General features: G+C 39.2%; 1 protein-coding gene across 1 annotated transcript; it reads left to right on the top strand.

The window, feature by feature from the left end:
- Window positions 1-408: 408 nt before the first annotated feature.
- vps35 (VPS35 retromer complex component) lies at window positions 409-26010 on the top strand. Its single transcript, XM_062022187.1, has 17 exons — window positions 409-566; window positions 6984-7082; window positions 7235-7331; window positions 11804-11927; window positions 13303-13485; window positions 13601-13820; window positions 15792-15875; window positions 15948-16057; window positions 16119-16215; window positions 16334-16482; window positions 18279-18486; window positions 18567-18722; window positions 18800-18922; window positions 18990-19169; window positions 22593-22832; window positions 22909-23052; window positions 25189-26010. The coding sequence occupies exons 1-17, from the start codon at window positions 564-566 to the stop codon at window positions 25366-25368; spliced, it is 2397 nt and encodes a 798-aa protein (XP_061878171.1). The 5' UTR covers window positions 409-563; the 3' UTR covers window positions 25369-26010.
- The last annotated feature ends 1315 nt before the right edge of the window (window positions 26011-27325 follow it).

Here is a 27325-nt window from a genome sequence, read left to right as displayed (position 1 = left end):
GGAAATAATTATGTTAAAAAGCCAAAGGATTTTAATAGGGGCCAATTAAGTAGGTTTTTTTTGTTGCTTTTGTTTCGTTATTACTTTATTTTTCAATTGTTTTTTTCTGATTGTTATTTTTAAAAATAATTATGTTAATTGATTAATTGCACGTATTTAAAGGCAATTTGAAAATATTTGAAATATTTTCTTAAATATTTGAAATATTTTCTTAAATATTGTTAATTGTTGTATGTCTGTATTGCTAAATTAAATTTAATTGTTAATAAAAAAAATAAAATAATTCTGTTCACTCCATATGTTTGTCCTGTGTTTTATTCTGAAGGAATACAATCATGAACGTTTTTAAGTAAAAAGTATTGGTAAAACTGTACAGCATTTACTTGGTATCAGATCGATAGCAAAATCAGCAGTATCGCCGATGGAGACATGTCATCCGCCCCCGCCTGCTGCGTCCCCGTGACGTCACGACGGGACGGCGCAGGGAGGGAGATCGTGAACGCATCTCGGAGTCACATGACAGCCACCGCTGTTGGGACTGCTCTGACACACATCTCACAATCATGGTAGGTCGTTCTCTGTCAATGTGACTTTGTCTAAACACACGACGTGCGTCTTTAATGCTGCAAAGATGGCCATGAATGTGATGTTTGTGCTTCCCGGTGACGTGAAAGTGTTTGAGCGCCACTGTGGCCTAACGCTTCCGTCATGCAGAGGCGAGCTAGGCTAACAGCTACTAACCCACACAGCCATATCTCGACTCAAACCTTTTATTTTGTTGCCTTTTTTGCCTAAGGCATCTTCCATACTGTGTTGTCGTTTTAAAAGCGGCGTCGAACGAGCTAGTAGGTTGATTTGAGCCACCCAGAGGGCGACTCCGACGCTTCATGTTGTTAGCTTAGCTGTCAAATGTTGTGCGGTGGTGCCTTCAAAGACTTGGTCGTGCTGGTCCAAATGTCGTCAATGATCCTTATTTAGTGACAATACGCTTTCTTCTGGTTTGAATAACAAACCTAAGATATTAACTTTACCCCCCTAAACTACATATCCAGCATGACAACATATCTAATTGTTTAATCATAGCACACTCAGTTGAATTATATTCAACACAACCGCTGTATACATCATGAATTACCTTTCCAAATAGTTCACTTTTGACTCATTCTAGAAAAAGCTCTCAGTACGACATAGTCCAATTTTAACTGCACCTTTTTGGAGTTTTGCCTTATCATTCACAATCCATGTGTGAGACCAGAAAGTATGTTTTTTTCCTTGTTTATGCATTCTAACTAGTAAATAAAAGCTAGCAAAAGTCAGCTAACAATGGAACCAATGGAAGTTGCTCTTTTCCGCCTATAACACGCTTTAATAAACTTTACCATGAATTGATTAACGTGGACCCCGACTTAAACAAGTTGAAAAACGTATTCGGGTGTTACCATTTAGTGGTCAATTGTACGGAATATGTACTGTACTGTGCAATCTACTAATAAAAGTCTAAATCAATCCAAAATCCTCCATCAACGTGTTTTATCATGCTGTAAATACAGTGGGTCTGGGTTAATTTTTTTCTTATCTCTCACTTAAAGCGTAAGTGAAAAATGCACTACTACCCACCTGATAAGCCCGAAAGAGAAATAGATGATACAGTATGATCTGCCCACAGATGCTACCGGGTGGTTGTTTGAACACACTGTAGCTAGTCCCGGATAGTCCCACTCCTCAATGCTTCAGTTACATGCAGGCTTCTCACAATAATTACCCTACAGTATGCGATGTAGTAACAGGCACATTCACAACAACATGTAATATTTACATGTTTAAGCATACGGCAGTGCATTATTTTAACAAACGCATCACAACCTTCGCTATTTCCTTCAACAACTACTACTATAATAACTACCCATCATGACACACTACATAAGAGCCAAAATTGTATTCTTTGGGACAAATGATGATCCAGAACCTTATATTTTTTAGCTTGAATATACCGAGGATGAGCTACAGGTTTATTAAGAAGCTGAGTGATAAACAGATCCAGCATGTAGCAGTGTTGCTAAACAAGATATACAAACTACGAACCTAATAAAACAACCATTTATTGTACAATGTCTGTTCTCAGTTGGATGCCGACTGACAGAATGTTTGTATATTCCCATTTAGATACAGAAATAATAATCCTTACGTAGGTACAAAAAAAAAAGGTGGGCAGAAAAAAATGTATTTTCGTGTCATTATCGCCAACTTCGGTTATACGTTCACTGTCAAAAGTGGACCAAGTTCTCGGTTTATGGCCAGAATAATATACTATACAAGTGGTTTATAATCTATAATTAACTTTTACCAACTCAGAGGTGATGAAGTAGCTCACCGGCTCAGTATGTCAATAGCTGCAGTAGCTATAGTAGTGGATGTTTTTTTATAGGGCCTTTAAGGCGGAACAGATGCAATGACTCCTAATAGCTGCATTGTTTACCACCTCCCACTTGCTGTATTTTGCAAATTAGAATGCATAAAAAAAAAATATATATATAAAGACATATGTGTTCTTGTCTTACATAAGGATTGTGAATGCTAGGCAACATTTTGAAAAAGTGCAGTTCCCCTTTAAGGTGAGTTCACACTTTATATGTTTGCTCTGCAAGTATGGTTTGTTTATTAGTCAAGTGTGAATGTAGTCCAGGGCCAACAGGGTCAGACCAAATAGAGGTCTGAGGACGCCGGAGCGGTGGAACGCCGACCGCACCAAAACAGCAGATATAATAATGTCACCAAATGTGATTGTAACCTGGCGATGGTTAGATAGATGGATAGATAGTACTTTATTGATTCCTTCAGGAGAGTTCCCTCAGGAAAATTAAAATTCCAGCAGCAGTGTACAGAATTGAGATATAATTTAAAAAGTAAATAATAAACAACACCCAATATAATATAAATACAGTAATACGTTTCTCCTGAATTGGTTCCACGCTCGAGTTTGTAGCTCAGAACATTTGTATCTCAATTCAGAGCCGCTCTTTGAAAATAATTGAAATCAGTTTGTTCCGTGCTTTTCCCCCCGCCCCAAAACAGCACAATTTTAACATGCCTTGGAAAAAGAAAAGCAAACTTTTCGATAATAAATATTGTAAAAAAAATAACAAAATAAAATTTGCTTTAAATAACTACAGTTGATTTACGAAATAACAATGTACAGCAGTCCGCGGTGAAGTTGGTTTTATGTCTGCGTTTGGATACTCGACTCCGCAGTCCACCCTCACTGCGCCCAGACTGCTGCGTCATGGTGCGGGGAGAGCCTGCACGAGAAGTGCCGCTCTGACCACTGGTCTTTTAAACTTGAGAGAGCAGGCATCTGCAGTATGTCCTTCAAGCAGCTTCTCCATATTCTCATGGATACATGTCTGCTGTTTTTGCTGGGCCAAAAGCCAGATCCTGCTTCACTATGGTGCTGAGTCTGCCGACTAGCATTGCTACACTCGAACGGCCTCTGCAATTCGGCCAGACAGTCAGTAATGACTCATGATGATATTGATTATTTCTTTGATTTTGATATGCATACAGTGGAACCTCGATTTACGCACTTAATCGGTTTTTGAACAGCGTTCGTAAATCAAAAAGTTCGTATGGTGTCGTAAATTTCTCCATAAGAGACAATGTACATTACAGGCCAAAAGTTTGGACACACCTTCTCATTTCAATGCGGTTTCTTTATTTTCATGACTATTTACATTGTAGATTGTCACTGATGGCATCAAAACTATGACATCTGTGAAGTGAAAACCATTTCAGGTGGCTACCTCTTGAAGCTCATCGAGAGAATGCCAAGAGTGTGCAAAACAGTAATCAGAGCAAAGGGTGGCTATTTTGAATAAACTAGAATATAAATTGTGTTTTTAGTTATTTCACCTTTTGTTGTTAAGTACATAACTCCACATGTGTTCATTCATAGTTTTGATGCCTTCAGTGACAATATACAATGTAAATAGTCATGAAAATAAAGAAAACCCATTGAATGAGAAGGTGTGTCCAAACTTCTGGCCTGTACTTTTTATATGATTAATGGGTTGCAGCCTCGACAAAAGTCCATATTTTAATGAAGGGTTGTACACTTTGAACACAATATAAGGTGATATATAATACTGTATATCAAACAAACATAACAAGGAGGTGATGGATCATCTTTCTTTTTATTAACATTCTCCAACAACACAGAAGTAACAACCATACTGCTACAATAATAAGTATTTAAAAAAGTATAATCCACTTACATTAACATCGGCAAAGGAGGAACTGACGAGAAAGGAGCAGACAGACAGAGGGACAGAAGGGAAAGATGTGTTTGTGTGCCTTGGAAGAGGCGCCTCTGAACAAGAAGTAGCTCTTCTCCTCTGCGGTGAAATAAAGTCTGGTTTGGCATATTTTTCTCGGAATGTCCAGTCTCATCACATTCAAAACTTGCTGTAGTAGAAAGTAGGGCTGGGCAATATGACTGAAAACCGCATCATCATGTAATTGTTTTCTTTCGGTCGTAATCGATAATTATTGATATTTTTTATGACCTATGGAAAATATACACCAGGAGAAAGATATAATGTTAACATTTTTTTCCCCCAAATGTAACCTTCCTCTGATTATAATCCCCTCAGCTATCAAGGCAGAAAATAAATGAAATATCACTACAAGCATGAAAAACAATCAGTCAATGTAAACAACATTCTAAAATCACGATAAACACTTAACAATAACCTCTTCAAGGTGTTAAAATAAGGAATATGTAAGAAATGCCTAATAAAGTGTAACAAAATAGTGCAAAATGTTCAAATGTAAACATAGAGAAACCTGAGAACTATTTTCTGCAGGTTTACTGCCAGTAAGTTACATGGTCTGTGTAACATTTTAATTTGATCTGTTATTATTAAATATGGAAAAGAATATATGCTATGGAGTAATTTTTATTTAAATGCTATTGGACCAAATCATTATTTTAAAGTAGCACATTTTTTTATATTTTATTTATTTATTTTAGTTATACAGTCTTGCACTTTAGTTCCTACCTGTCGTTTCCGTACATCCGAATAGGGAACGGATGTAGATTGGGGGACTATGGTGCGTTTGAAAAAAATCAAAAAATCTGCCACACTGCAGAGGTGACGTTTCGTGTTTTATCTACAATTTTTTTTTGCTCTTTGCAGCACTCGTTTTTAATTTTTAAATGTTTTAATATTGATTACCTGTCCATCGTGATATATGTATTGATATAGTTTGAGCGGTCCAGCCCTAGTACGAAGCCTGCTTTGTCGATTCCACCATACTTGTGAGCACCATTAATATATTCCTCGCAAATAATCTTTTTTTTTTTAACTGCACAGTGATTCCCTCTTTCTTTCCACGCTGGGCTGTTGTCTTTTTGAAACAAAACTTGTCAAAGGGCAAAAAAACCCACAGAAAAGACACATTGCTGAAACACTGAAAATTGACTACCGTATTTTTCGGAGTATAAGTCGCACCGGCCGAAAATGCATAATAAAGAAGGAAAAAAACATATATAAGTCGAAACTGGAGTATAAGTCACATTTTTTGGGGAAATTTATTTGATAAAAGCCAACACCAAGAATAGACATTTGAAAGGCAATTTAAAATAAATAAAGAATAGTGAACACAATACGAAGGTCCTGAGTAGTCGTGAGTTCAATCCCGGCCTCGGGATCTTTCTGTGTGGAGTGTGCATGTTCTCCCCGTGACTGCGTGGGTTCCCTCCGGGTACTCCGGCTTCCTCCCACCTCCAAAGACATGCACCTGGGGATAGGTTGATTGGCAACACTAAATTGGCCCTAGTGCGTGAATGTGAGTGTGAATGTTGTCTGTCTATCTGTGTTGGCGCTGCGATGAGGTGGCGACTTGTCCAGGGTGTACCCCGCCTTCCGCCCGATTGCAGCTGAGATAGGCTCCAGCGCTCCCCGCGACCCCGAAGGGAATAAGCAGTAGAAAATGGATGGATGGATGGAACAACAGGCTGAATAAGTGTACGTTATATGAGGCATAAATAACCAACTGAGAACGTGCCTAGTATGTTAACGTAACATATTATGGTAAGAGACATTCAAATAACTATAACATATAGAACATGCTATACGTTTACCAAACAATCTGTCACTCCTAATCGCTAAATCCGATGAAATCTTATACGTCTAGTCTCTTACGTGAATGAGCTAAATAATATTATTTGATATTTTACGATAATGTGTTAATAATTTCACACATAAGTCGCTCCTGAGTATAAGTTGCACCCCCGGCCAAACTATGAAAAAAAACTGCGACTTATAGTCCGAAAAATACGGTAGTAGTGTACTGGGCAGCAAGTGATATGGAGATCTTTGCCTCCCCAAAAATGCTGCGCCCTGATTTTTGCCTGCTGTCGGGACACAAAATGAATGAATGAATGAAGCGTTCATACTCAAGCATATTTGACTCAATTTAAAAGTTTGTAAATCGAAAAGTTAGCAAATAGAGAAGTTTATAAATCAAGGTTCCACTGTACATGTGACAACCAACCCCAAAGAGAATATGACGACCTGGAGAATAGGAATGCCTTAGAAGAATAAACGATTCGCTTCTGAAGAGTATGATTCGACTATCAACCTTGCAGTCGAACTGGTGTAGGAACATTGAGTCCCACTCCTAGATCCGTAGAAGGGAAGGCGAGTTGAGTATTCAAGACCCCCATTGAGTGTGTTGGTGGGATGTTCTAAGACAGGAACATCAGGCCTGTCGGGACACCAACCTGGAGCCCCTAATTGCACACACAGCGAGCGTTTACAAAAAGGGAAGCAGTCTTAATCGTATAAAATGTTAACTTCGCTAACAAGTGAGAATGTGACAATTGGTGACGCTGTAGTGTTACTTCTTTAAATATGAGTCATGTAACTTCCTGTGTTTATTCTTCTTCCTAAAAGTGTGTATTTTAACACTTGTGATGATTGCAGCCGACCACACAGCAGTCTCCCCAGGATGAGCAGGAGAAGCTTCTGGACGAAGCTGTGCAGGCCGTCAAAGTCCAGTCGTTCCAGATGAAGCGATGCCTGGTAGGGCGGCTTCCTATGAATGTTTGTTCTGGATATCATCATCATCTGATGTATTCCAATGCTCGGTCATATGATTCCGCCCTTGTAACAGCGGGGGATGGGAAATGTGTAACTGTTTGTTGGGTTGAGCTCGAGTCTTGTGTGACCACCAGGACAAGAACAAGCTGATGGACGCGCTGAAACACGCCTCCAACATGCTGGGGGAGCTGAGGACGTCCATGCTGTCTCCAAAAAGCTACTATGAGCTCTGTATCCTCCAAGTAGCAGACGTTTAGAAATATTCCAAATTAGACACTTTCCCCGAGGAGTAACAGGAGTTTGTGGGACGTTTGTACACACCGTAGCATGTAAACTTCGGTTTTTGTACTTCCCACCTTTCGGTTTTTGACAAACATTTTCATCAAAATTACGCTGTAGCTTTCGTTTATAGTCTCGGTTTTCGTACCACCAAGCAGTGCACGTGATAAACAAGTTTGTCATATCATTAAGTGGAATTGAGTGCCCTAAAAATAATCCCAAGCAGTGGTGATTTTAGAGTTTTTATTTTAGTGCGACTGCAACATAAGAGCCAAAGAAAATTGATTGTGTCAGGATTTTGATAAAGAAGGTGAGAAACACTATTGAATTCAAGAAAGAACTCTTAGCAAAGTATGACTGTGGCATCCGCGCGATACAACTTTTTTCCCTTCCGATACTGATATCGTAGTCCTGAGTATTGGCTGGTACTGTTATTGATCCAATATAATATCAGCAGGAATCATACAAACTTGTATTATTTCATAGTATGGAATGTTAGAAAAGGTTTCATCATGTGAAATTACTCAAACGGAGAACAATGGGAAGGGATTGCTGGGTGGGCATATTAATATCAGGAGTTTGTTACCAAAACTGGATCAAATACATAATCTACTAACTGACTCAAACCTGGATTTTTTTTTATATATCCCTGAAAGTTGGCTGCATCAACACATTTCAGCAGACTTTATAGAAATACCAGGATACAATTGCTACAGGGCAGAGAGAAAACAAGGGAGAGGTGGTGGTGTCCTAATATACATTAGAGAGCAGTTCAAATGTGAAGTGGTTAATATTAATGTGAACTTGGAATGTTTTGGTCTGCAAGTTCTTCTGTCTCCTAACATGAAATTTAAAGGCCTACTGAAATGAATTGTTTTTATTTAAACGGGGATAGCAGATCCATTCTATGTGTCATGCTTGATCATTTCGCGATATTGCCATATTTTTGCTGAATGGATTTAGTATAGAACAACGACGATAAAGTTCGCAACTTTTGGTCGCTGATTAAAAAAAGCCTTGCCTGTACCGGAATCAGGGTGACGTCACAGGAGGTAGGATTCCTCACAATTCCCCATTGTTTACAATGGAGCGAGAGAGATTCGGACCGAGAAAGCGACGATTACCCCATTAATTTAAGCGAGGATGAAAGATTCGTGGATGAGGATCGTTAGAGTGAAGAACTAGAGAGGCAGTGCAGGGTGTATCTTTTTTCGCTCTGACCGTAACTTAGGTACAAGGTCTCATTGGATTCCACACACTCTCCTTTTTCTATTGTGGATCACGGATTTGTATTTTAAACCACCTCGGATACTATATCCTCTTGAAAATGAGAGTCGAGAACGCGAAATGGACATTTACAGTGACTTTTACCTCCACGACAATACATCAGCGAAGCTCTTTAGCTACTGAGCTAACGTGATAGCATTGTGCTTAAATGCAGATAGAAACAAAATAAATAAATCCCTGACTGGAAGGATAGACAGAAGATCAACAATACTATTAAACCATGGACATGTAACTACACGGTTAATAATTCTCAGCCTGGCAAAGCTTAACAATGCTGTTGCTAACGACGCTGAAGCTAACTTAGCAACCGGACCTCACAGAGCTATGATAAAAACATTAGCGCTCCACCTACGCCAGCCAGCCCTCATCTGCTCATCAACACCCATGCTCACCTGCGTTCCAGCGATCGACGGCGCAACGAAGGACTTCACCCGATCATCCGTGCGGTTGGCGGCTAGCATCGGCTAGGCGTCTGCTATCCAAGTAAGTACTCCTTGTTGTGTTGCTACAGCCAGCCGCTAATACACCGATCCCACCTACAACTTTCTTCTTTGCAATCTCCATTGTTCATTAAACAAATTGCAAAAGATTCACCAACACAGATGTCCAGAATACTGTGGAATTGTTCGATGAAAACAGAGCAGTTTGTATGGTGGCACATTGGGTACGAATACTTCCGTTGCCGTCGTGACGTCACGCGCATACGCATCATACATAGACGTTTCCAACCGGAAGTTTAGCGGGAAATTTAAAATTGCACTTTATAAGTTAACCCGGCCGTATTGGCAAGTGTTGCAATGTTAAGATTTCTTCATTGATATATAAACTATCAGACTGCGTGGTCGGTAGTAGTGGGTTTCAGTAGGCCTTTAATATTACCGGTATTGTTTTTTACGTTTTTTATGATGAATTTGAAAAATGTCTCTCAATTATGGATGATTGCACTGAATGTACTATTATGGAAGATTGTAATATAAACTGGCAGGAAAAAAATAGCAAAAGTAAACTTAAATCTACTGTGGAAACATTTAAATATAAACAACTAAATAGGAAAACCCACCAGAATTAAAGGAATATTGAAACTCTAATCGATCTGATGTTTACAACTAGACCAGAAAGAATAACAAAAACATACAGTCTCATTACAGGGCTCTCAGACCATGACATAATTCTAATTGTTAGAAAATTTACTAAAAAAAAGTTTTTTCTATAACAGACGCAAAAAACAAAAATACAGGAGTACCTAAATCACACCTACCTGATTTTGAACAAGAAGTAAATCAAATAAACTGGAACATTGTTACAAAAGAGTCTAAGATAAATATTGGCGCAAATACATTTATAACCACGTTGAATGAGGTAATTAAAAAGTACACATAGACCTGCATAAAGAGAGACAAAAACTGCTCTCTCCCATGGTTCAACAATGGCATATGGCAAACAATGAAAAAACGTGATAAGGCACTTAAAAATCCTTAAAAACAAAAAATGCATTTGATTGCTTTGCCTATACTGGCTTCAGAAATCAAGTTATTAGTCAGCTACGAAGAAGCAAAATGAATTATCTTACTAAAAATGTTGAAGAGGCAAAAGGAAGTAGCTCTAAACTCTTAAAAAGTAAAAGAAGTCATAAATAATGACAATGGGCCTCAGAAATCAAGTTATTAGTCAGCTATGAAGAAGCAAAACTAATTCTTACTAAAAACATTTAAGAGGCAAAAGGAAGTAGCTCTAAACTTTTTAAAAGTACAAGAAGGCATAAATAATGACAATGAGTCTATGGCAAATGCTCAGAACTGTTTTTTTTATTGATTCAGTGCATGAACTATCAAGTACTTTATCCAGAAGACCTCTATGCATACATCTGGAAAATACCAAACATTTTTGTTTTGCATGAAGGAGGTGTCCAATGACAAAGTGAATAAAATGATATCAAACATGAGCAACACAATGTCAAAAGACATCCATGACCTTAGCCCAGCTCTGCTTAAAGAACACCAAGATACTCTGTTAGAGCCTATCACACACCTAGTAAATCTTTTTATTCGATTTAATACATTTCCAAAGGGCATTTTCTTGCTATAATACTTAAGGCAGTGCGTCTGGTTTGTCCAATATCCAATATTAATGTTAGGTATGAAAAACACTAACTCATTTATTATTAACGGGTTGAAATGGACTTGAGCTTTTTTAAGTTGAAGTGGAATGGTAATTGGTAATGTTTTGACAACACCTTGTGGCTACTATATTTGAGTTAGCCTCGTTAAGTAGTAAGTTTAATGATGTGGACACGTTTGTTACTGGAAACTTTCTAATACGATTCTGCCTTGGAGACTTTGTATATAAGAAAAATGCAACTATAATTAATTAATACTTGTTGATATTGACAAATGTGCTGTTTTAGACCAAAAGGTTGTTACGTATGTCTAGCTTGTGGGCTATTGTGTGCTTAGCTGTTGTGTCGCTGCTAGCTCCTTGTACCCTTTTGCCTAGCATGATTCCTTTTAGTAAATGACTTTACTAAAATAGAAGAAAAGACTAGCCTTCTGTTGCTTATTTGAGGACATTGAAATTTTAACTGGCTGTCCAGCTTAGCACAAGTAAACATGCTGCAGGACTGTTTACGACAGACTTTATCAAAGTGCATATAATCTTGAAGATTTTAGATTCAAGCTCATAAAATCCAATACGTATTTTGTTTTGCCGATATTGGATCGATATCTATATTGGATCGGCACACTCCTTGATCGCAATAAAGTCTGCAGTCTTCAATAAGGGTAAAATAGATGTTAAATGTTAATTTATCCATGTATTTTGCATTGTTTCCTGCATGTAAAACTTTATATTCTCTATGAAATGTGTTAAGTGTACATATTTTATGGTGTCTGAAACGGATTAATTCGATTATAACATTATTTCTTATGGGGAAAACGCTTCGTTGCTGGTACGATTGGGTCTTTGTTGCACCTTTTGGAATAGATTAGTAGATACAGAACCACCTTACTAACATGAGTCAAATACATAAATGTGTCGTGAACACAACATGCCAAGGGTGGTTGGATGGAGGTGCACGCAAGTCCTATGAGTTAATTATTGTTCTGCATGTGATCAGATACAGCCCTTAACAGTCTTGTGAGATATGGCCATCTCTGATGAACTCCACTACCTAGAGGTCTACCTCACAGACGAGTTTGCAAAAGGACGCAAGGTGGCGGATCTGTATGAGCTGGTCCAGTACGCAGGCAACATCATCCCCAGGCTGTGAGTATTTCTAGCAACAATCATTCCTCATCTTTACTGTATTTCCAAAGAACGGAACTCCAGGTTTTAGTCTTGTTTTGGAATTTTGGGAGGGTGGATGAGCAAAAAACAGACTGATTGCAGTGTTTCCCATAAACTGCCAAGATACCTGTGGCGGTGGGGGCGTGGCTATGGGCGTGGTCACCATGACATCATCGAGTAATTTGCATAATTTACTACAATGATTTGATTTTCTCTAAAAAGGCTCAAAAAATGTATACTTACTAATTAATAATAACAGTTTTGTTTTAAACGTCCATCCATCCAGCCATCCATTTTACAATATAATTACAACACTTTATGTACATATTTATATACAGATTTGAACAATAAGTTATTCACTGAAATATATTTATTAATTGTGGTTCTTACAAAAAATATATCTTATAAAATATAAAAGCTAAAATGTCTCAAAGCTCTGCCCCTTTAATTAGTGCATACTAAATAATTTAACTTTAGCCTACTACTACAACCATATTATTTACCAGCAACATAAAGTGAAACAGAGGCAGAGGTGTCTTGCCACAGTCAGTAACAAATAAACAGAAAACAGTAGTGGTGGTAGATAGACACGGAGCTTCATCAAACATCTGATCCACTGAACAAAGAGCTCCAAAAATCTTGAACTTTAGACTGCCATCAGTTTTACTCCCTACACTTAACCAACCATGTGTTTCCTACTGCCTGCAGACTTTGCACCCTTTGTTATATACACATGTTGTGTTTCTAATATAAATACATTTAATAAAGTCAAATACAAATAAGGCAACAAGAGAAGTATCCTACACTTCTCTTTTGTAAAGTAAATCTGAACAGCCGATTTGGGCATCTACATCAACTATATGATTTGCCTGAGAAGCTGGAGAGGACAAAAAAAAAAAAATGTTTTGTTTTTTAAAAAAAAATTTTTTTTATTTTTTATTTTATTTTATTTTTTAAATTTGTGGTGGACATAATTCTTTCGTGGCGGGCCGCCACAAATAAATGAATGTGTGGGAAACCCTGGATTGATTGTGAACAGGAATGTTTTGGTTAAACACTGGGTAAAGCAATAATACAGCATCAATCACAAAAGAACCCCATTTGGAGAGTAACCAATGACCAAAAGACAAATACAATATAAATTGGGAATCATCAGCATCACATGTGTCCTTGGCTCATGTTCTTGCGATGTGTCAAGGGTAGGGTGTAAGAAAAACCAAGCAGAGCTATCTCTGCAGAGCCCAAGGACTTTAGCAGGGGACGATAAACGTCTCTTATCTTTGGAAGCACTTAAGAGATTACTAAAACATTGATTTTCCACAACATTCTTAAATCATGTTTTCTCCCTTTTTAGCTATCTGCTCATCACAGTAGGAGTGGTGTACGTGCGTTCCTTCCCGCAGTCTCGGAAGGACATCCTGAAGGACCTGGTGGAGATGTGCCGTGGGGTCCAGCACCCACTCAGGGGCCTTTTCCTTAGAAACTACCTTTTACAGTGCACCCGCAACATCCTGCCAGATGACGGCGAGCAGGCTGAGTGAGTGTTGTTTTTTTTTCTTTCACTTTCAAGTTCTAATTTTAGAAACCATCCCTGTGCCTACTCAAATTCGAAGTCGTAACTATTACGAATCCCATCATCCTTCGCTCCACAGAGAAGGAGAGGAGATGACGGGCGACATTAACGACTCCGTGGACTTTGTCCTGCTCAATTTTGCTGAGATGAACAAGTTGTGGGTGCGAATGCAGCATCAGGGTCACAGCCGGGATCGGGAGAAGAGGGAAAAGGAGCGTCAGGAGCTGAGGATCCTGGTGGGCACCAACCTGGTCCGGCTGAGCCAGCTGGAGGGCGTCAACGTGGACAAGTACAAACAGGTGAGTGAGTTTATTCACAAGATGTTCAGCATGATCCATCTTCATGCTCAAACGTAACCGTCAAGATGAGGGTTGGGCATTGTTTGGATTTGAACATTACTGGTTTCCAACGAATCCGGTTCTTTTGAGAGGCAGAGTCTAAAAATGTACAATTCATTTCTTACAGGGGTTTTTTCAAGCACAATATCAATATCAATCCTTTCAACTTGAATATGAATGTTATGAAGTTTCTTTTACAGAAGTACACCACCGTTCAAAAGTTTGGGGTCACCCAAACAATTTTGTGGAATAGCCTTCATTTCTAAGAACAAGAATAGACTGTCGAGTTTCAGATGAAAGTTCTCTTTTTCTGGCCATTTTGAGCGTTTAATTGACCCCACAAATGTGATGCTCCAGAAAATCAATCTGCTCAAAGGAAGGTCCGTTTTGTAGCTTCTGTAACGAGCTAAACTGTTTTCAGATGTGTGAACATGATTGCACAAGGGTTTTCTAATCATCAATTAGCCTTCTGAGCCAATGAGCAAACACATTGTACCATTAGAACACTGGAGTGATAGTTGCTGGAAATGGGCCTCTATACACCTATGTAGATATTGCACCAAAAACCAGACATTTGCAGCTAGAATAGTCATTTACCACATTAGCAATGTATAGAGTGTATTTCTTTAAAGTTAAGACTAGTTTAAAGTTATGTGGGCTCTGTACCGAGGATGTCAGCCCTTTGAGACACTTGTGATTTAGGGCTGTATAAATAAACATTGATTGATTGATTGATTGATTGATTGATTGATTATCTTCATTGAAAAGTACAGTGCTTTTCCTTAAAAAATAAGGACATTTCAATGTGACCCCAAACTTTTGAACGGTAGTGCACATTTTCACAAAAGTTGCACTTCATTTTTGAAAACCTCATATTTACACATGCTCTCTCTCTCTCTCTCTCTCTCTCTCTCTCTCTCTCTCTCTCTCTCTCTCTCTCTCTCTCTCTCTCTCTCTCTCTCTCTCTCTCTCTCTCTCTCTCTCTCTCTCTCTCTCTCTCTCTCTCTCTCTCTCTCTCTCTCTGTCTCTCTGTCTCTCTGTCTCTGTCTCTCTGTCTCTCTGTCTCTCTGTCTCTGTCTCTGTCTCTGTCTCTCTCTCTCTCTCTCTCTACACGTATATATGTAATGTAGTAACAGGCACATTCATGATAACATCAATCAATCATCAATCAAAGTTTATTTATGTAGCCCTAAATCACAAGTGTCTCAAAGGGCTGCACAAGCCACAATGACATCCTCGGCTCAACATGTAATATTAATGTATTTTGCTCATTTTATTTACATTTATTTACGAGTTAGAATGCAATAAAAAAAAAAAAAGTCTTTACATAGTTGCTTGTTTTGACATTTCCTTTCCTTTCTGCCTTGACAGCTGAGGGGATTATAAAAAGAGGAAGGTTAGATTTTTAAATACAATTTTTTAAATTTGATATATTTTTCTCCTGGTCCTTATTTTCAATAGCTCATAAAACATATTAATTATCGATGTCGACCGATATAAAACACTTACATTGTGATAATGTTTTCAGCCAAATCGCCCAGCCCTGATTACTCAGTTAAATCCCTATTTTTTTTTTTTCTAAATTTGTAAAAATTGATAAAAACCAAACAAAAAATTTTTTTGGGAAAATAAAAATAGCAATCTAATCCCTCTAGTGTCGATCATATAGTGATCATATAGTTCGCATGCCTTTTTTTCCTCTTTGTGTTACATGTTTAGCCTCTTCTTCCAGTGATAATAATACATGTAAGAAACATAGTTTATTTGCTGTAAATGGAGGATTATTGACTTAGGAGAGTGGCTCCCCACGGTGTATAGAGATACATAGTTAGCTGCTTAGCAGCCTCTCTGGCAGATATTTCTTCTGGTTTGCAAACTGAGCATCAAAAATAGGAATCGACTTATAAACATTTGGACATTTTCTTTCCACAGATCGTTCTTTCCGGCGTGCTGGAGCAGGTTGTGAACTGCAGAGACTCCCTGGCGCAAGAGTATCTGATGGAGTGCATCATCCAGGTGCGTCATGTGATCATCTATCTGAGCATGAAGTTGTTGTGCCTTTAACGAGTTTCTTCTCCACGCTGCCAGGTGTTCCCCGATGAGTTCCACCTGCAGACCTTGAACCCCTTCCTGCGCTCCTGCGCCGAGCTTCATCAGCACGTCAACGTCAAGAACATCATCATCGCCCTCATTGACAGGTACCTTAGGTAAAGACGAGCGTGTGGATGGATGGGTTGTAACGCGAGGGCTTCCTTTCAGACTGGCCCTCTTCGCCCATCGAGAAGATGGACCCGGAATTCCAGCTGAGATCAAACTGTTTGACATCTTCTCCCAGCAAGTGGCCACTGTCATCCAGGTCCTTCATTTATAGCCAGCCTTTCCGCTCCGTTTTTCCTGCTTTCTGCTTTCAGCCAAACAGTTTTTTGTTTTAATTCCATGATTTTTTTCCCCCCCTTCTTCTTCTCGTCCTTCAGTCTCGACAGGACATGCCGTCCGAGGACGTGGTCTCCCTGCAGGTGTCGCTCATCAATTTGGCCATGAAATGTTACCCTGACCGTGTGGACTATGTAGATAAAGTGTTGGAGAGCACCGTGGAGATCTTCAACAAGCTCAACCTAGAACAGTAAGTTCCGCAGTTGCCGACTAACCGCGTTCCTTTATGAGCGAGATAAGGCACCAAGGTTGTAAGAAATGCAGACTTTTATACAGGATTGTTGCGGCATAAAATGTCTGATTTTTCAAGAACTGACAGCACACATTTTGACGATTTAAGGCTTAATTTGGCAGCGTGTGATTTTATGAATGTTTTTAGTGTTTTAAGGGTTTCTAGGGATACGAATCTTTCTACAACTCACGATTCAATTCTATTCAGAATCGATTCTTGATTCAAACTAATTCTTTCTATGTTATTTATTAGGGATATACCGATCAATCGGCCACCGATCCGTAACGGATGATTTTTGTGAAAAAGTATGTGATTGCCAATGCCAATTATTGCCTTTCAACGTTGATCACAAACACTAATCCTCTCTGGGTGATTTTTTGTTTTGTCTCCTGGCTGACAAGCTAGCAGCTAATTGTTTATCTCCATACACCGTGTGAAGCCGTTGCCCTAAGGTAATAATAATCACCGCCATTAAAGCAAAAAAAAACCCCAGCATTTTTTTATATTTTAAAGGGGTCCTATTATTGCAAAACCAACTTTTCTTACCTGTTTGTACCTGTTTTTGTGTATTTAGGATAGGGCTGGGCGATGTCGGATAGGGCTGGGCGATACGGCTGAAAACTGTATCACGATATGTGTTTTATATCATCATATAATTGATATTAACATCGATAATTGGGATGTGAATGTTCCATCCGATTCTTGGTGTGACGATTTGATTCAGAATTGATTCTCGATTCAAACAGATTCTTGCAATGTAGTATTTGGTATAATAATTATAAGAAAACTTTTTCTAAACAGGTTAAAGGTTAGAAAAGCTCCTAAACATATTTTTATTGACTGATTTTTACATTAAAAAAATAATCAGTTTTTTTTCCTTTTGTTTCTTTCTTTTTTTTAAATTACAAAATAATTTAGAATCTAAATAAATAAGAATCACTATTCGGATGTTTTTTTTTTTTTTTCACCCCTGATTATTATTGATATTTTTATAACCTATTGAAAATAAGGACCAGAAAAAAATAAATAAAATTAAAATGTTTTTATTTAAAATGTAACCTTCTCTAATTATAGATCAAGGCAGAAAGGATAGGAAATGTCAACACAAGCATGGAAAAGACTCATAAAGTAAACAACATTTTAAAATCACATGGAACACTTAATAATAACCTTCTATAAATGAAGTTGCATACCGTATTTTTCGGAGTATAAGTCGCTCCGGAGTATAAGTCACACCGGCCGAAAATGCATAATAAAGAAGGAAAAAAACATATATAAGTCGCACTCATAAGTCGCATTTTTTGGGGAAATGTATTTGATAAAACCCAACACCAAGAATAGACATTTGAAAGGCAATTTATAATAAATAAAGAATAGTGAACAACAGGCTGAATAAGTGTACGTTATATGAGGCATAAATAACCAACTGAGAACGTGCCTGGTATGTTAACGTAACATATTATGGTAAGAGTCATTCAAATAACTATAACATATAGAACATGCTATACGTTTACCAAACAATCTGTCACTCCTAATCGCTAAATCCCATGAAATCTTATACTGTACATCTAGTCTCTTACGTGAATGAGCTAAATAATATTATTTGATATTTTACGGTAATGTGTTAATAATTTCACACATAAGTCGCTCCTGAGTATAAGTCGCACCCCCGGCCAAACTATGAAAAAAACTGCGACTTATAGTCCGAAAAATACGGTAGTCACATGACCACAATGGACTCTTCGCTCCCACAGCATAGCAACCAGCAGCGCCGTGTCCAAGGAGCTCACCCGGCTGCTGAAGATCCCGGTGGACACGTACAACAACATCCTGACGGTGCTGCAGCTCAAACACTTCCCGCCGCTCTTCGAGTACTTCGACTACGAGTCGCGCAAGAGCATGAGCTGCTACGTGCTGAGCAACACGCTGGACTACAACACCACCATTGTGTCCCAGGAGCAGGTCCGGTCCTTTTGTAAAAGACGTGGAGTTCTGCCTCTCTAGCGCTCTCTAACTGAACGTCCTCTCTTTGGTCTCGGCAGGTGGACGCCATCTTGACCCTGGCGTCCACGCTCATTCAGGACCAGCCCGACCAGCCGGCTGACGATCCTGATCCGGAGGACTTTGCAGAGGAGCAAAGCCTCGTGGGTCGTTTCATCCATCTGCTGTATTCTGACGACGCTGACCAACAGTACCTTGTGAGTGCACGTTTGTCACTTTAGGGACACGGTTCTTGCTCCTGGTCATTGACGTCCGCTCCCCAACGCGTGTCCAGATCCTCAACACAGCCCGCAAACACTTTGGTGCCGGGGGAAACCAAAGGATTCGCTACACTCTTCCTCCTTTGGTGTTTGCAGCCTACCAGCTGGCCTTCAGATACAAAGAGAACTCTTCACTAGTGAGTGCGCCCGCGTCGTTAGCTCAAACTCTTCTTTATTTATTGGTGTCTTCCTCGCTCACCACAGGATGACAAGTGGGAGAAGAAGTGCCAGAAGATCTTCTCCTTCGCGCACCAGACCATCAGCGCGCTCATCAAGGCCGAGCTGGCCGAGCTGCCTCTACGACTCTTCCTGCAGGGGGCGCTGGCTGCTGGCGAGATCGGCTTTGAGAACCACGAGACTGTAGCGTATGAGTTCATGTCTCAGGTAATAAAGTCTTTCACGTTTAGTCCTCTTTTCCACTGCACGGCACCAACTAGGGTCCCCACTTGGCTTTGTTTTACCAGTTTGAATAGTTTGAAGTAGAGATGTCCGATAATGGCTTTTTTGCCGATATTCCGATATTGTCCAACTCTTAATTACCCATTCCGATATCAACCGATACCGATATATACAGTCGTGGAATTAACACATTATTATGCCTAATTTTGTTGTGATGCCCCGCTAAATGCATTAAACAGTGTAACAAGGTTTTCCAAAATAAATCAACTCAAGTTATGGAAAAAAATGCCAACATGGCACTGCCATATTTATTATTGAAGTCACAAAGTGCATTATTTTTTTTAACATGCCTCAAAACAGCAGCTTGGAATTTGGGACATGCTCTCCCTGAGAGAGCATGAGGAGGTTGAGATGGGCGGGGGGTGCAGGGGGCAGCGGGGGTGTATATTGTAGCGTTTGGAAGAGTTAGTGCTGCAAGGGGTTCTGGGTATTTGTTATGTTGTGTTACGGTGCGGATGTTCTCCCGAAATGTGTTTGTCATTCTTGTTTGGTGTGGGTTCACAGTGTGGCGCATATTTGTAACAGTGTTAAAGTTGTTTATACGGTCACCCTCAGTGTGATCTGTATGGCTGTTGACCAATTATGCTTTGCATTCACTTGTGTGTGTGTGTGTGTGAAAAGCCTTAGATATTATGTGACTGGGTAGGCACGCAAAGGCAGTGCCTTTAAGGTTTATTGGCGCTCTGTACTTCTCCCTACGTCCGTGTATACAGCAGCGTTTTAAAAAGTCATAGATTTCACTTTTTGAAACCGATACTGACAATGTTGAAACTGATACCGATAATTTCCGATATTACATTTGAAGTCAAGCTGCGTTTCGTTCCATTTGCTGGTTTCAGTTTTGAGTTCAGCCTCTGCAGGTTGGAATTTATTTAGGGTTCAACTAACAAACATTGATAAAATCCAAACCGCTCTGAGTGCCCAAAACTTAAAATGCGCCGACATTGTTTCCGCCAGACTGTTTCTTTTGAGTGCACATGAGAGTGGTGGTGTGAGAGTGTGTGGTGGCACACAGTCAAAAAGAGTAATGATGGGAGCGATGGCTCAAAAAAAAAAAAAAAAAAAAGAGGGCTAAATACAGCAAAGGGCTCAAAGTAAACGAGAGAAACTAAAAAGTTGTGCGATCATTTTAAACTGATAGACATGTTTGCACTGTCAAACGGAGCTGACATTTCTCAATACCAGTACATCGATGAAGCAGCACGTTACCAAAAAACATCATGCATATTTAAGAAAGCAGAAATAAGGTAGAAGTTTATTTTGGTAGCTAACGCCCCAGTATGTGTTTTACTAGCATAACAAATGTTTTATTCAAACAGATGTAAAGATATGTTAGCGTCTACATTTTGTATGTTAATGCTAACAAATCAAACGCTACTCCTCCAATTAATACCTTTTTAAATGTGGATGTGTGAAATTGTTACATTTATTGTCACACAATGTACTATATATTCATGTATTTTTATTACATATATGTTTTCCTTACATTATTCAACAAATAATATGTGTCAAATTTAGAAAATACATACATATTTTAACTTTTTTAAATAACTATACTTTATCAGAGAGCCTTTGTTTAGTTTTCCTCTTTATTATTTATGTATTACCTGGTTTTAGGCAACACTCAGATTTCTTTTTAATAACGGGATGCACTCATGTTAAAAGAGCAATTTTGATGGTATGTTTATTTATAAGAAAAAAGGATAAGGGTCATCAGAAAAATCCTTGTTTGTTTCAATTAGGGCTGTAATGATAATCGGTATTACAATTGCCGTAAAACTTTCGACGATTTGTATTGTAAGTATTCATTTCGGACATGCATAATAACAACAAAGAAAAGAAACAAAACGACAGCAAAAAAAAATTATGAAAAGAAAAATAATACCAACATAGTGATGTGTTTTGAACATGTATACAGTTGCAATGTTTACATATCATGTCCAGTTGTCGTATCTTGTTTTTTTTTAACCATTTGAGTCTCATTTGCAATGCAGTTCCACGTCCATGCCATTAGATGGCAGTACTGTATAGGCTATCTATGGTATGATGTCCAACTAGGCAGTCATTTTTCCATGAAGCTGTTATGTTGCGCCCCACAAGGTGTTTATACTGTATACTGTACACATCAGCTGTTTGATTATAATATTAATTTTAGTTGTAGTTGTCATTACCAAATTTGAATGTGTTAAAATAGCCATGTAAAATTGTTCATGCTAATAGTAGCCTGTCTATGGCAAATCCAAATTATATTAGCAACAAGCTAGCGCATTTTGGAAGAGTGGAGCCTTACTTTACATTTGAGGGTTTTCTACCAAGCAGACTTGCTTTGTTGGTGTTGAAAATTGCAGCATTACTTAGAGGGAGTTTGGCTGAAAACCCAAAACATGTGCGGTTTTGGCTTGGTGGTGAGACAGAATTTGCCATCGATCCCACATGGGTGCTCGGGCCTGGAAGCACCCACAGGATCGGCGCCTATGGTACCTACGGAATTCGATCAGTGCCTGTAAAAGTAACGAATTTGGTACCCATCCCTATATGGAAGTGTTTTAACTAGATAATGGCTTTTTTGCCGATATCCGATATTCCGATATTGTCCATTCCGATATCAACCGATACCGATATATACAGTCGTGGAATTAACACATTATTATGCCTAATTTTGTTTTGATGCCCCGCTGGATGCATTAAACAATGTAACAAGGTTTTCCAAAATAAATCAACTCAAGTTATGGAAAAAAAATGCCAACATGGCACTGCCATATTTATTATTGAAGTCACAAAGTGCATTATTTTTTTTAACATGCCTCAAAACAGCAGCTTGGAATTTGGGACATGCGGAGGTTGAGGTGGGGGTAGCGGGGGGTGTATATTGTAGCGTCCCGGAAGAGTTAGTGCTGCAAGGGGTTCTGGGTATTTGTTCTGTTGTGTTTATGTTTTGTTACGGTGCGGATGTTCTCCCGAAATGTGTTTGTCATTCTTGTTTGGTGTGGGTTCACAGTGTGGCACATATTTGTAACAGTGTTAAAGTTGTTTATACGACCACCCTCAGTGTGATCTGTATGGCTGTTGACCAAGTATGAATTGCATTCACTTGTGTGTGTGAAAAGCCGTAGATATTATGTGATTGGGCCAGCACGCAAAGGCAGTGCCTTTACTTCTCCCTACGTCCGTGTACACAGCTGCGTTTTAAAAAGTCATACATTTTACTTTTTGAAACTGATACCGATAATTTTGAAACTGATACCGATAATTTCCGATATTACATTTTAAAGCATTTATCGGACGATAATATATTATAATATTATCTGACATCTCTAGTTTTAACGTCTATTTTGTTTGTCTGTTCAGGCCTTCTCTTTGTACGAGGACGAGATCAGCGACTCCAAAGCTCAGCTGGCGGCCATCACGCTCATCATCGGCACCTTCGAGAGGATGAAGTGTTTCAGCGAGGAGAACCACGAGCCTCTGAGGACTCAGTGCGCGCTGGCGGCCTCAAAGCTGCTGAAGAAACCCGACCAGTGCCGCGCCGTCAGCATCTGCGCACACCTCTTTTGGTCAGGACGCAGCACCGAAAAAAATGGCGAAGAGGTGGGATTTCCACGACAATGATGATGCTCTACTTGCCCCAGCCCGTCTCTGAACTGTTCACCGCGCTTCTTGTTAGATCCGGGACGGGAAGCGGGTGATGGAATGTCTAAAGAAAGCGCTGAAGATCGCCAACCAGTGCATGGACCCCTCGCTGCAGGTCCAACTCTTCATCGAAATCCTCAACAGATACGTGTGCTTCTACGAGCGGGAAAATGATGCTGTAAGACACCACATTCTTCCGTTTCACATGTCTCCTTAAATCCATTCTTTTTTTTTTCTTTTTTTTTTTTTTTTGTCCTGTCCAGCTTCTCAGGCAAATTATATACCTGTAGTTGATGTAGATGCCCATATCGGCTGTTCAGGTTTACTTTACAAAAGAGAAGTGTAGGATACTTCTCTTGTTGCCTTATTTGTATTTGACTTTATTAAATGTATTTATATTATCATTTGGTGCAGCCGGGCCGAAGCAGGAGGGGATAGAAAGAGAAAAAAAGGAAGACAGAGGGGGGAATTGTGGGGACAAGAAGGGGATAAGACAGAGAGACAAAAACAACAACAACAACAATAGAGCAACATCAGCAAATAGGATATGTATAAATATGATGGTAAAAGTGATAGCAAAGAAGCAGTTAGCGAAATAAATAATACAGAAATGACAATGAGCATTATTACACTACAAATGGAATAATACAAATACCAATAGAAATAGTGCTATTGATAATGAACAATACCAATAATTTACCTCTATTATCAACAATACAGTTGTTCAAATGCAAGAGTACATATACATAATGATAACTAGAGATACAAAAGAATGCAGAAGAATGGAGGGGAAGAAAGAAGAAAAAAAAATCCATTCTGACTAATTTTTGTTAAATACAACTTGTTTTATATAGGGCAAACACACAAACTATGCAATTTTTTCCTTAAATATTTTAAAGTGGAATTTTTTATGTGAAGTAATTGGAGCCTCAAATATGTCAATTCATACCGTTGATTTTGATTCATTATGATTGATCAATGACAAAAAAATCAGTCTGCATGGCAGCTCTGTTATTAGTCAACTTTTTCTCAGTACATTTCACCTTTTTGTTCTTTTATTCCACTTTTTAATGTTTTTTTTTAAAATATTATTTTCAGAATATAGACCAGGGGTGTCAAACTCATTTTAGATCGGTGGCCACATGGAGAAAAATCTACTCCCAAGCGGGCCGAACTGGTAAAATCACGGCACAATAACTTAAAAATAAAGACAACTTCAGATTGTTTTCTTTGCATAAAAATAGAACAAGCACATTCTGAAAATGTAGAAATCATAATGCTGCTGTTGTTTTTTTACACTTACATGTTGCGGTTAAAAATATTCTATCTTTATTTGTCGTTATGTATACGTTCAGAATAAATTATGTGATAATGTTAATCAGTCAACTCATTGGTGTTAATTTTCAATCTATCAAGATAAAAAAAAGTATCTCAATCAAATTACAGGATGTTATTTATGTAGTTTGCTCATTTTCCTCGACTGGTGCACTAACATGTGGTTGTTTTTTTTTTACATATGGAGCATCATCTACAAAGATACAAAGAATTGCTATCGTGACACCTAGTGGACACATTTAGAACAGCTGTTTCTTTCATTCAAAAATTTCCGCTCATTTTTATACTTAGCAAACTCATCCCGTGGGCCGGATAAAACCTGTTCGCGGGCCGCACATGTGACACTCCTGATAGTGTCGGCTCAGTGGCCTAGTGGTTAGAGTGTCCGCCCTGAGATCGGTAGGTCGTGAGTTCAAACCCCGGCCGAGTCACACCAAAGACTCTAAAAATGGGACCCAATACCTCGCTGCTTGGCACTCAGCATCAAGGGTTGGAATTGGGGGTTAAATCACCAAAAATGATTCCCGGGCGCGGCCACCGATGCTGCTCACTGCTCCCCTCACCTCCCAGGGGGTGATCAAGGGTGATGGGTCAAATGCAGAGAATAATTTCGCCACACCTAGTGTGTGTGTGACAATCATTGGTACTTTACTTTATTTTTTTTTTACTTTATATAGACGGTGTAATTAAAGCCCGAGCAAGCACCGCAAGGACCTTATTGAAATTGCTGTGTTTTATTGTTATTATCCCTATTTAGCCGCCTTTTTGAGGCCCTTAATATGTATGAAAACTCCCCAAATTTTTACAAGGGTGTCAGGTTTGGCAAAAATAAAAACTTTTGGGGGTCCCGAAAATGAAATTTCAAAATTAGTTTTCTACTACCACCTTTTGATGCTGCAAGACGCCACATTCCTCCCGTTTCCACGCGTCTCCTTAAATCCATCCCGACTCGTACGACCGACTTGTGTTGTGTGTCCAGGTGACTGTCCAGGTGTTGAACCAGCTGATCCAGAAGATCCGGGAGGACCTTCCCAACCTTGAGGCGAGCGAGGAGAGCGAGCAGATCAACAAACACTTCCACAACACACTGGAACATCTTCGCCTGCAGAGAGAATCCCCCGAGTCCGAGGGTCCCGTCTACGAGGGCCTGGTCCTCTAAAGTGAAGACACATACCGACGCACGTACGCGACTGCACACACACACGACAACACCACAGTCTCATCCCAGCCAGTCAGAGGGGATCCCAGCCTTCCCCCGAGCCCCAAAAACTCCCTCTATCCATATTGTTATTATTATTATTCTCATTAGATACGATGATTTCCTCCTCGCTTGCCGAGCGACTGGTTGGCGATGTGACAGAAGCGTGTCAGCTACACTGCACTTAACTCCCAACAATTCCTCTCCGTTTGTCTCTTTAACATGCATCATGTTGCTAGTTGACTAATTGGCAGGAGTAGAAGTCACCGCCCTCGTCACATGATCACGTAGCGCGAATGCCGTGTTGTCTTCAGGTTCCACGCGCGCATAGGACAAAACAGACACGACGGGTCGCCGGGTGTCCTCGACCATTCTGATGATGTAACAATGTCCGCGTTTGTGTGTCAAGATTTGGAAAATGATTTGTCGCAGCCTCTTTCTCGTCTCTTTCGTTTCGGAGGCGTCATTGACCAGTTGTCTCCTTTTTTTTTCTTTTTTTTTTTTCCTGTGTGCATAGCCACTTGTAAATCACGTCCAGGAAGAATCTGACTAAATAGGAATTATCGTTGTCATTTAATGAAATAAAGGAAATTCTTAACAATGTATTCGCTTTTTTGTTAATTTTCCTTTTCACAATGTCACGACAGGGTTTTCATGGGTCACTAAAAAAAGAAGCGATATTTAGATTAATTGTGATTAGAGATGTCCGATAATATCGAACTGCCGATATTATCGGCCGATAAATGCTTTAAAATGTGATATCGGAAATTATCGGTATCGGTTTCAAAAAGTAAAATGTATGACTTTTTAAAACGCCTACTACGCGAAGCGAAAGCCATTTATCAACAACACCCAGAAATGCCACCGGCTTCGCTGAGCCCGAGCTCATCTAAGATGGACTGATGCAAAGTGGAAAAGTGTTCTGTGGTCTGACGAGTCCACATTTCCAAATTTTTTGGGAAACTGTAGACATTGTGTCCTCCGGAACAAAGAGGATTGTTCTAGGCGCAAAGTTGAAAAAGCAGAATCTGTGATGGTATGGGGGTGTATTAGTGCACAAGGCATCTGTAACTTACACATCTGTGAAGGCGCCATTAATGCTGAAAGGTACATACAGGTTTTGGAGCAACATATGTTGCCATCTAAGCAACGTTATCATGGACGCCCCTGCTTATTTCAGCAAGACAATGCCAAGTGACGTGTTACAACAGCGTGGCTTCATAGTAAAAGAGTGTGGGTACTAGACTGGCCTGCCTGTAGTCCAGACCTGTCTCCCATTGAAAATGTGTGGCGCAATATGAAGCCTAAAATACCACAACGGAGAACCCGTTATGGTATTTACATCTGTACATCAAGCAAGAATGGGAAAGAATTTCACCTGAAAAGCCTCAAAAATTGGTCTCCTCAGTTCCCAAACGTTATCTGAGTGTTGTTAAAAGGAAAGGCCATGTAACACAGTGGTAAAAATGCCCCTGTGCCAACTTTTTTGCAATGTGTTGCTGCCATTAAATTCTAAGTTAATGATTATTTGCAAAAAACAATTAAGTTTCTCGGTTCGAACATTAAATATCTTGTCTTTGTAGTCTATTCAATTGAATATAAGTTGAAGAGGATTTGCAAATCATTGTATTCTGTTTTTATTTAAGAATTACACAACGTGCCAACTTCACTGGTTTTGGGTTTTGTATATATTATGATTACATCAGTGCTTCATTTGGCCACAGTTATTGTAAACTTTTACACTATTCAACATTATCATTATCAAATGCTCGCAAGTATGATTTTGACTACATATAACGATATGCAGTAGGACATGGGCGTTACATTTGTTTTAAGTTGCATTAAAAATGCGTTAGATTAGATTTGCTAATACCTGCAGAAACCTCGCAACATGATAAAGTATTATTGTTATTTTACT

The sequence above is a fragment of the Entelurus aequoreus genome, linkage group LG02 (assembly GCF_033978785.1).
Source record: "Entelurus aequoreus isolate RoL-2023_Sb linkage group LG02, RoL_Eaeq_v1.1, whole genome shotgun sequence".
Classification (NCBI taxonomy): domain Eukaryota; kingdom Metazoa; phylum Chordata; class Actinopteri; order Syngnathiformes; family Syngnathidae; genus Entelurus; species Entelurus aequoreus.
The sequence above is the reverse complement of the archived record's forward strand: the minus strand, read 5'-3'. Positions and strand labels throughout refer to the sequence as shown.